This window comes from Equus caballus, chromosome 9 (assembly GCF_041296265.1).
Source record: "Equus caballus isolate H_3958 breed thoroughbred chromosome 9, TB-T2T, whole genome shotgun sequence".
Lineage (NCBI taxonomy): Eukaryota > Metazoa > Chordata > Mammalia > Perissodactyla > Equidae > Equus > Equus caballus.
This window is the reverse complement of record NC_091692.1, coordinates 55236046-55246856: the sequence shown is the minus strand read 5'-3', so window position 1 is coordinate 55246856 and position 10811 is coordinate 55236046. Positions and strand designations below refer to the sequence as shown.

General features: G+C 61.4%; 1 protein-coding gene across 1 annotated transcript; it reads left to right on the top strand.

The window, feature by feature from the left end:
• The first annotated feature begins 438 nt into the window (after positions 1–438).
• LOC138915550 (ral guanine nucleotide dissociation stimulator-like) lies at positions 439–10417 on the top strand. The gene is made up of 14 exons (XM_070222303.1): positions 439–618; positions 1057–1173; positions 2038–2228; positions 3681–3793; positions 3927–4288; positions 5071–5286; positions 5646–5749; positions 6227–6293; positions 7825–7878; positions 8297–8371; positions 8936–8968; positions 9334–9455; positions 9662–9765; positions 10091–10417. Exons 1-14 carry the CDS (start codon positions 484–486, stop codon positions 10246–10248), a joined length of 1851 nt encoding a protein of 616 aa, XP_070078404.1. The 5' UTR covers positions 439–483; the 3' UTR covers positions 10249–10417.
• Positions 10418–10811: the final 394 nt, after the last annotated feature.

Below are 10811 nucleotides of genomic sequence, written 5' to 3'. Positions count from 1 at the left end.
GGGGACCAGACCCAGGCGGCACCACCTCCCAGATATGGGAGGCGTTATCACATGTCCACCCGAAGACGTCCCTGGGAATGTGTTTCTAGCGCCATCCCATCGTGCAGGTTGGGAGACTGGGGAGGCCCTGAGAGGCACAGTGGCTTTTCCAGGACACAGAACTGCTAGGAAAAAGGAGATCCGAACTGGGCGCTCTCTCTTCAAAGCTGGGGCGCTGGTTCCGATCCCAAGGAGCTGTGGGGAGGGCTGTGATGGAACTTTCTGTACAGCTCGGGAGATGACACGGGCAAGGAGGGTGAGCGGTCAACAGCCCCGAGGGGGCTTTGGGTGGGTCTGATGGAGGGAAGGGCCCCCCATCCTGGAACCTTGGAGACATGACCTCACTTCCTTGGCGACCGACCCCAACAGAGCTTAGAACTCTGGTCACCAGGCAGCCATTTTGTACACATAGCCCATTTGACCAGAGACACTCGACACAGGAGGATGTGTTCGTGTATCCCCTCTTTGCGAGGCTCTGGCGCACAGAGAGCCAACAATGACAGTCTTCTCCAGCGCTGTCGACACTGGCTGAGACCGCACCTCCAAGACCTCAGGCCATTCGGAAGAAGGAACCCTCAGGTAACACAAGGCAGCCCAGGGCGGGCCACTCCGGGTCAGGCCACAAGTGTGATCCCACCCTCCCATGCGGGCAGCCCCACACCCCTTGACCCTTATTGTGTGTGTGTGTTGGCGGGCATGGAGTGACGGAAGGCAGGGATGAGCGTGGAGCTACCCTGGACGGGAGCAGACGGTTAGGGCTTGGAAGCCTGGCGGTATGTCGTGTTCATATCCCAGGTGGTGGCTGGCAGGATGGAAGGTGAGTGCTGGGAGCCAAGCCGCCCTACCCGTAGGTGAATCCCAAGCCCGTGAGGTGTCATCTCATTCCCTCCCTGTCTGGAGGTCTATGCGGATGCCCCTCTGTCTGTGCTCGGTGTGCGGGAGAGTTTTCCCCCTGTGGGCAAGTGCAGGCAGGCCCCTGCTACCTGCCGCCGCGGCCACCGGACGCTGTCTTTGCAGAGCTCCACCCAGGAGATGGTCCAGGAGCTGGCGCATGGGTCCTACGGCTCCATCTCCCTGGACAGGGGGCAAGTGCAGCAGACCACCGACCTTGCCCGGGGCTGGACTGAGGGGAGAGTGAGTGACACCCGGGGCCCTGAGATCACCGGGGTGTGTCCACAATCCAGAGTCAAATCTGGAGCCCTCCCCTGGACCCGCCCAGGGCTTTCCCACTGGAGTGTCCCAAGGGCCCAGTCCCAAAGGAATCTGGACTTCCACGCCTCCTCACCAGCTACCTAGGAGGGTGGGAAGTCGCTCTTTCCTAACCCTAGGCGGAGTAGACAAAACACTGATGTTTGCGCTTCACACTCGGCCAGGGGCATCTTTGAAATCTGCCATTTTCTGAATCTGAAACCTCTGTAACGAGGGTCTCAAACCTCCCTTTCGTGTAAAAGAAAGAAAAACCAGCGTCCTTTCTTGTAGTCAGCCAGATCCTCACAGCGTCTGTCTGCCCGTGCACTGTCTCCCGACTGGGGAGGGCTGAGGTTCCCACCAGACATTTCCCTTCATGTCAGGAGCACATGAAGCCTCAGGTGGGGGAGCGGGGGAGTCCTGCAGCCCTGGCTTAGGGCGGTTCTCAGTTCCGACCCACAGGACCCTGAGCAGCCACTTGGCAGCCCGAAGCTTCCGTCCTCTCATCTCTAGAATGGGGATGTTTGTGTTGGATTCGCTGGTCAGTGCTCTTAATGCACGCTTTGGTGCGGGGCGGTCTGTCCTTGCCAAGCCAGCCAAGTGTCCTGAGGAACTCATCGTATAATCCTCCCCCCGCCCAAACTCAAATTGGACTTTTCAAGCCTGGAAACCGGTTGGCTGTGGGCAATCCTGTCCCTCCTCTGCACACATCCCTGAGGGGCTCACAGTTCCTGGGGGACCTCCAGACCTTGACTTCCTGGAGGTTCACGCTGGTGCTGGTGACTCTGTGTCCTTCCTCATCTCACCCAGCGCGGAGAGTCACTCGGGCAGCGGAATGAGGCCTGCAGGATGCGGGCCCTCCAGGCAGGCCTGCTGGAGAGGCTGCCGCCGTCCATAGGACCAGCCTTGGCGCCTCGAAACATGGCCAACGTCACCACCATCGTGTTTGACTGCGCGGCTGTCCTCACCTCCCACGGGGTCCTGGACCACCTACTTGCTACGTGAGTGCCCAGCCCCTCCTCAGCACAGTGGTGACTCTGCCCACTGCCAGCTGTGTGTCTTGGAAACGGCCCTCCATCTCTCTGAGCTTCGATTGCTCCTCTGCAAAGTGGAGTGGGAGAGGATAAACTTCATCGGGTTCTGGTGGGCACGAATGGGATGAGCCACGGCAGGTGCTTCCCTGGGGCCTGGCTCTACAGAAGGGGCTGAGAGACGTGCCGTGGTTGTTCCTGGTTATTCTTTCCCTCTCCCCGATGAAGAGCAGTCTGCTCCCCCATCGCTGGGATGGGGCCTTTCTGAGTTTGCAAAGGCACACGGAAAGCACTCTGGCAGGGAGTGTGGGATTCCATGCAGCTGGTCGTGGGGCGGGTCCTTGGAGTAGCCAAGGAGGGGTCTCCGGGGCCGCAGAGGGGCCCCAGGCCCACTCAGCTACCGGGGATGCTTCTGGTTGGAGTTCATTCGAGAACACTGTATATTAAGCACCTGTGACATGCGGGAGCTTTAGAGACACTTGGCACAACGCAGTGAATGAAGCAGACACAGCCCCTGGACCCCCGCAGCAGCCTGAGACTCAGATAGTCACACACCATATCATCCACAGATCCTGTCCCCCGCCTGTCCCAGGGGATGCCCTCCTATGCTCCTTTACGACTGGAGGCCTCTTCCCACGTTCTCATGCATGATGGACCCCAGCGCCAACTAAAGACCTGAGTGTTCTTTGAGTGCCAGACGAGGGCCTCCTGTCTCCACAGAACAGGGCTGGGGGAGAACAAGAGGACAGAGGACTGTGGCTGGGGCGGGCCCGGCACAACTCTGATCTCACTCATCTTTTGATTCCTCTGGGAGGGCTGAGGTCTGATGGCTTCTACTGCAAGGGGATAGGAGTGAAAGAGAGCTGTGGGTGGGGTCCCAGAGCCCCTGGGAACCAGAGGGGAGGCTGGCTTGAGCTGTTCCCTGGCGACCCATCCCCACCACAGTCCCGTCTCCCTCCGCTTCCCCTTCTCCATATCCACCCCTTCTGACCACCACCAGCAGGCCCAGAAGAGAAGGGGTGTTAGCGAGCCGCTCACACATCGGCCTCAGTCCTCAGTCCACTTGCACAAGGGCGTGGAGGGCTGGGCTGGACTGTGTCCAGCCTCTTTGCGAGAAGAGTGGCAGTGGGAAGAAGAGACTCACACAAACCCCGTGTTCCACCTGCTGGATGAGCAGGCCTGCCACTGCCAGGATGGCCACACAGGAGTCAGCGCCGGGGTGGGACTCCCCCCTGGTGGAAAGGGGCAGGCACAGGGCCCAGACCCAAAGCAGGGTGCCTTGGGAGGACAGTGTGGAAGCGACGGCCAGGCCTCTGGCTCTGTGGCCCAACTGCTTCCGCCCAGTACCGCGTCTTCTATGGTGGGAACCTGGCTGGACCCAATGCAGGATTTCTGGGAGCCCACGCCCTTTCCCTCTTTCAGGATGCGGCTGGCCTCTCTGCGTGTCATCTGGCCTGGGTCGCACCTGGGAGGCCCTGCCTACCTTCCCCAGGTCCAGCTGCAACATCTGGGGCCCAGGAGGGCAGAGCTGGAAGGTGAGGGCACAGCAGTCTGGGAAGACTGTCTGCGGTGGGGTTCACGGGCTGGGGTTCCCTTCAAGACAGCGGAGTCTCTCCTGTCTTGTAAAGTCGGGTACGTAGGTGAAACTTTCTCTTTCTCCCGCTGCAGCGCCAGTTCCAGAGCTCCTGCCGGCTCTAGAGCCAGAGCAAGGGCCAGCTCCGGGGCCAGAGGCAGCTCCAGCTGTAGTTCCACCGTCCGCGCCGGAGCTGGAGGCGGCCTCACCACCAGCAGCCTCACCTCCAGCAGCCTCACCTCCATCGGCCTCTCCAGGGCCGGAGCGAGCGCCATCAGCTTCAGCCCCAGTGCCAGCTTCTGAGCTGGAGCAAGATGCGCCATTGACTTTTGGACGATCTCTGCCTCCAGCTGCCGAAGTCACCGCAGAAGCGAGCGCCGAGCTGAGAGAGGAGAGGCCTAAGCTGCTGGACTTCCCTCCGAAGCTGGTGGCCGAGCAGCTGACCCGGATGGATGCGGTGAGCAGCGGGGCTCTTGGGCTAGGTGGGGCCCGCCTTGGTGGGCCATCAGCTGCCCCAGACCTCCTGTTCCCTCAGCCGCAATCCAACGATGTGGGTGCAAGTCACAGCTCCCCCACTCACCCACCGGGTGACCTGGGCCACCTTCTGGCCCCCAAGTCCTTGCTGTCCCCACATGGACAGTAGAGAGCACACCAAGGGCGGGCACCTGCTGGGCAGAGTGGCTGTGCGGATGGATGAGGTCGAACAGAGAGGAAGCGGGGCAGAGAACAGCCCTCTGGTGGGGGAGGGAAGCTCACTGGAGTGCTGCCAAGTCCTGGGTCACTCACCCATCGGCCCAGGAGGCCTCAACAGCCTCCGTACTTATTAGACACCTAGTGCGTCCTTACCTACATGGAAGACAGGCAAACAAAGCCCATGGTTGTTGCTGCCTCGGGGGAACGTGCAGCTGAAAGGGGAGTGGGACCAGGGGGTGATGAGAACGGGTGGAAGATGCCCCTTGAGATGGGCAGGTGTGAGCCGTGTTCTGGTGCTTGGGGGAAGCAAGACTGGGCTGCGAGCCAATGGGACTTCTCTTCCCCGCCCCTATTGGGTCCTCGGTCATCCTGCGCTGGGCGGCCTCAGCGGACACAGACAAAACCCAGAGACTCCCAGAAGCTTCAGGCCACCTCCTCAGGTTCCTGAGCTGCAGCTGACCAGTGCCTCCTGCCTGGGGCTGCGGGGGCCTGCAGACTCTGAGCTCGGGTGTGGCAGGGTCAGGTGACAGTCCCCATCCTCCCCAGGAGCTGTTCAAGAAGGTGGAGCCCCGCCACTGCCTGGGTTTTGTGTGGTGCCAGCGGCCCAATGGGAGCAAGGAGTACCTGGCTCCCACGGTTCGGGCCACTATCAACCAGTTTCTTCACGTGTCCGGCTGCGTCATCACGACGTGCCTTGGGGACCTCAGCATGACGGCCCAGGACAGGGCCAGAGTCGTCGAGCTGTGGATTCAGGTGGCCAAGGTCAGTAGCGGCAGGGCCCAGGGAGCCCCTCCCTGGAGTCAGGGGGACTGCCCCTTCTCCTCTCGCAGCTTTCAGCCTTGAAGTCGGTGGTCTGGGCCTCGGCAAAGTCCTAGGCCCCTTGCTGCCAAGGGCCTGCTGACCTTGAGTGCTGGTCCCAGTGGTGGGAAGCTCCCTTCCCGCCCTGGGTTGAGCTAAAATCTTCCTGCCCGCGAGCGTTACTCATCAGCTCCCAGGTGTGCCCTCCCTCGCTTCCCTGGGCATCTGCCTCATCCAGGACAGCAGAAGCCCACGAGGGGACACAAGCCAGAGGAAGCAGGGCTCCAGCCCGCCGTCGCAGCTCATTCCCTTCCCTTCCTCAGGAGTGCCGAGTCCTTGGAAATTATGCGTCCCTGCGTGCCATCGTGTCTGCTCTGCAGAGCCCCTCCATCAGCCGTCTGCAAAAGACATGGGGACGAGTTGCCAGGTGGGTAGGCCGTGCTCCATCCAAGCACCACCAGGGCGGACCAGACATCCCCCGTGCGACTGCCATGGACCCCTCATTCAGCTAGGACCATCTGGGAGGCAGCGGACCCTAGGGATGGGGACTGGCCTCCTTGCTCGGGTCTCTGAGACTCTCTGAGACCCTAGGCAGTGGCTCCCCCCTTGTCACATCCTGGATTGAGCCACACTGGAGATTTCCAAGGGTGTACTTCGCAGCAACGGAGCCCTCATCGGCAACCAACGCTGTTAGAAACAATGTGCTCAGTCGGAGTGGGAATGGAGGCCCCAGGTGACCGCAGGAGAGCCTCCACCCGAGTCCCACGGTGACCTCAGAGCTCCGAAGAACCCGGGGAAAACCCTCGTCCAGGCCCCAGGCCCTTTGAACCTTCCGGGTTCTCAGCCAAAGGCATTTCGCCTTCAACCGCCCCGGGTTTTCTTTCCTCCTTTCCTCTCCCCTCAGGAAGAGCTCTCGAAAGTTGAAGAGGTTCATCAAAGACCAGTGGGTGAGCAGGAGGCAGCTGGTGAAGGTAAGACGGAGGCTGCACATCTGGAAGGAGGGGGAGCGAGAGGGGAGGGGACCCGGCAGGATGAGCTTTGGTTCTCCTGTCACGTGAAGTTGGTCAGGAAAAGATGGACAGGAAGAGGGATGTGCTAGCTCCATGGGCAGGTGGGGGCAGTTTGGGACAGGAGGCCAGGGGCATGGGATAGAATGGTGCGGGCTGGACTGTTCCAGGAGGCTGAGGACCTGGCAGAAGGTGCCGGTGTCTGGCTTCCATGCTGCTCCATCAGCTGCCCTGCATCTTCCTCCTGGCCACTGGCTGGAGCGAGTGGGCGGGCTTCCTTTCTTCCGAAGTCAGCCCAGTCTGTGCTCAGGAAGCCAGGGCCCCACTGCTCCTTCTGTCTTCACTGTGCCTCGCAAGAAGGGCACCCTGCCTGCCTGAGGGATGGGCACTGCCGGATCCCACGGGCCGGGGGCACTCAGGGGCTTCCCAGCCTTGGGACGGACACTGGACCTGGGACAGATCTGTGTCCCCTCGGTGACTCCCCACTCTGGCCCCTAAAGTGGGCGCTGCAGACAGTCCCAGTGGGATGCTCACCCAGGTCCTTGTTGGCGATGACATGTGCCCCGGAGGGCAAGGGCAAGTGCCCAGGGAACTGATGGCTTCTTCAGGGATCCTTCCCGCCCAGACGTCAGAAGTTTCCTCGTAAAACAGAAAGGAAATGCCACCCCGCAGTGCCCTGGTCGCCCCCTCCCCTGCTAGTCAGACGTGGCATTCGGGGTCCCCATCCTGAGCGGATGAAGAAAGAATTCTGTGCAGGGGAACTCCCTGAGGGGATCCTAGGGAGCTGAGGGCTTTAGCAAGGCCTTGGCCTCGGCCTGGGATCAGAGACTCCTGGGCGTTGGGGCTGGCAGAAGCCACTTGACCAGGCCTCCTGAGACACCTCATCTCCCTCCATCCGTGGCTCGGCCCAGCTGGGGGCCCGAACACAGCCTGAGAGTCCCGAGGACAGCACTGTGGTCAGCGGCTGGGCAGAGGGTGGTGTGAAGGCAGAGGAGACAGGGGCCTGTGGCTGGGAGGGGGAGCAGCCTCTCCTCTGGGGCCCCCTGAGCAAGTCCCTGCCCCTGTGTGGGCCTTGGTCTCCTCATCTGGGAGCCAGAGGGAGATGAGCCGTGGTGCAGGCCTCACAGTGGGTGCCGAGGCTCAAGGGTGGGGAGGAATGTGGGGAGCTTGGACCTGGCTCCAGAGGCAGGCTTGAGCGGAGAGCAGTGATGACGGTCAGATGACGCTTGGGCCTCAGGAGACTGTGGGAGGCAGACAGAGTTCGTCAAACCTTCCAGACGAGGTAACAGGTTCAGGGAGGCCTGGGCGGGCCCAAGGTCACACAGGAGTGAGTGTTGGAGCTGGGATGGCTCTGGAATCAGAGCACCCTGGAGGCGGGAGCCGCAGGGGCACCAGGTGACTGGGGCCACATGTCCAGGGTCCCCGATCTGGGAGGGGTCTGGGAGGACACTTGGAGGGGAGCGTCGGCTCACTGGCCCTGTCAACACCCTGGCAGGAGGCGACCTCTATGTTGACCAGCCTGGAGACGGGCCCCACAGGTGCCCAGAAGGTAAGGGTGCCTGTGGAGGAGGGGCCCAGGAGTCGCAGGAGAGGGGACTCCCCTTCCTAGCCGGAGGTCTCTACCAGCAGAGAGGGAGCCTTTCTCCTCCAGCCCTGCTCCTGGTGCCACAGACCTGAAATGCCTGCATTGGAAGTGACCAGGAGGAGGCCTGGAACGGATGGGCGCACAACGGATTTGGGACAGGGAGGGGCGGGGACCACGTACCCTGGGTTTTGCCAGAGCCGGCTGCTGGGAGGTGCCTGGAGGAGTTTGGGGTTCCTGGAGGAGAGAAGAGGAGGAAATTGGGGGGAGGCCGCCTAGGTGGGTAGCTTGGGCTGGGCAGGAGGCTGGGGTGAGGAGTGGAGGAGAGGTCTTTGACGGCTCCTGAGAGCGGGATCTCATCACCGTCTCCACCCCGCTGGCACAGGGGCTCATCCCCTTCCTTGGCACATTCCTCAATTACCTACTGCTGCTGGACACCAACATGGAGGATTACCTGGAGGTGAGTGAGCCTGGAGGTGGAGCTGGGGATCAGGATTCGGAGATTTGGGAGGAGAGACTTGCACTGAGGCTTGAGCTCACAACCCTTGGCAGAGTCCTCTCGTGAGGGCCTCACAGCCACCCCGGGAGCTGGGTGTCATGGCCATCTTAGTGATGAGTGAATATAGGATCCAGGTGAGCCGCCAGTCCAGGCTGCCTGACTGCGGAGCTGCTGGAGGGTGTGTCTGAGCTGGACTCAGCCTCTCCCTCAGGCCCCGCCCCTGCAGGGAGTGAAGCCAGGCCCCTCCAAGGCAGGAAGCACACGAGTGGCTGAGCATCCCTTCCTGCCTGAGGCCTCAGTCTGTCTGTCTGTCAGAGAGGGCTGTCTTAGAATGTCCCTGAGCCATAGCCCCGTGGCCTCCTTGCTCTGGAGCTCAGAGTCTTGCCCGGGACCCATTCCCGTTTCTGGTAGCGCCTGCTCCCTGGTCGACCCTGCTGGTAGTGCAACCTGAGAAAGGGTGGAGACGGGGGCTAGCTATGGGCTAAGGGGGCTGTTGCTCATGGGCTTTGGCTCTCTGCCTTCCAGGGAAATGAGATCAATTTTGAGAAAAGGAGTGAGGTGAGCAGCTGTGGCCTCCCCGTGCGGAGGGTGGGGCTGTGGCAATCAGAGACTCCTCCGGGGAAGACCTTCTCTGGCCCGATGCCTTGGGCCTTGCTTTCCTTGGGAGAGTTCGGCACCCAGAGCTGGGAAAGCCGTCCCATTGGTGCGTGGGGGAAGGGGCTGGCACCAAGGACACCTTCCTGCAGGAGGAGCTATTTCAAGCCAACTGTGAGAACGAGCAAGTCCTGCACGGAATTGGAGGGAAGGAGGGTTCCCATGTGGGCCAAGACCCCAGACCAGCTCCTTGACCCTCTTCTCACCTGTCTGAGTCCCCAGCACGGTCCCCCACCCAGGCCCCGTCTGCATCATGTCCTTTCTCCCAGGAATTCAAAGTCACCGAGCAGATCTTCCTGCTCCAGGAGGCAGTCCATCTTTACCACATTGAGGCTGAGGAGCGATTTGGGGCCTGGTTCGAGGCCATGGAGCCCCTCAGCGAGGATGAGAGGTGAGGCGGGGCAGGAGTTGGTGAGGGCAAGGCGGACTCTCTCTGATGGCCAGCTCCAGGGAGCCCGTGCCCGTGGCTTCCGGGTCAGTCCCGGGGCTTGTCGCATGGTCACCCGTGGGGCCCTGGGACTCCAACTGCTGGCCCTCTCTGGGAGGGTCACCTGAGGTGTGGCTCCCGGTAGCTGAAAAGTCCCCTCTGTCCTTTAGCTACAGCCTGTCCTGCCACCTGGAGCCCCCACAGGAGAGGGCCGGCAAGATGCGCCGGTTTTTCCTGCCCAAGAAGAACCGCGCGTCTCTCAGCTCAGGGCTCGGTGAGTGTCCAGACAGGCAGGGACTGAAGCCAGGGGCTCCGGAAAGCTTCGGGCTAAGCACGGGCCTAGGGAGATGGACAGCCGGCACGGGGATCCCAGCTCCACTGCTGACCAGGCCTGTGAGGGACAATTCCCTTGACCTTTGTGGGACTCAGCTTCCTCTTCTGTGAAATGGGTGAAGCGAAATGCCAGCTCCCATGTCAGGGACAATGGGGTAGTGTTGACTGAACACTCAGGACAAGGTTTGGAGCAGAATGCAGTGGGGCTGAGGTGTTGGGCTGGGATACTGGTGTGACCCCCCCAATCATCAGTGTCTTCTCTTCAGTCACCAGACCCCTGACGCAGAACCCAGCAACAGTGGCAGATCCCGGTCCTTCCAACAGCTCGAGTGCAGCCTGCTCTTCAGCGGCGGGGACGCGGCTGGGAAACACGCGGGGCCCCAGGCCGGCTCCTCCCATGCTGATGGGGAGAAGAACATTCTAAGCCTTTTCCTGGGAGCCCTGGAGCCCAAGAGGGAGGGGACGACCCCACCCCACAGGCCTGGCAGCTCCACCCCAGCGCCTGTTTACCACTTGGGAAGGGGCCGTATTTCTTTCGTGTTAGTAGTTAGTGCTAGTTTTGAATTTGATGTTAAAATCCTGTTTCTGTTCCAGCCTGCGAGTCACGGTCTGGTTCTTTCCCCTCCTGTGCTCGTGTCAAGGAGACACAGACTCTCGCGTTCCTCCTGGAATGAAGAAATCTTGCAGGGTCTCGGCTTATTGTATGTGAGAGAAGGGAGAAGGGCCAGGCCCCTCCCTGGATACTGAGGGACACCTCCGCGCCCCCCCTTACTCAGAGGACGGCTTCATTTCAGTGTGGTTCACGTGGGCCAGGAGCAGAGACAGCACCCAGAGCTCCTGGCATTTAGAGGGTGGAGGTACTTTCACAGGCAGAGCCACAACCACTGGAATGCGGGTGTCTTTAAAATGGCACGGGCCAGCACCACGACCTGCCCCAGGACAGTGGCTGCTCTTCCACCCCTTTGGAGGAGAGGCCACGTGTTCGGC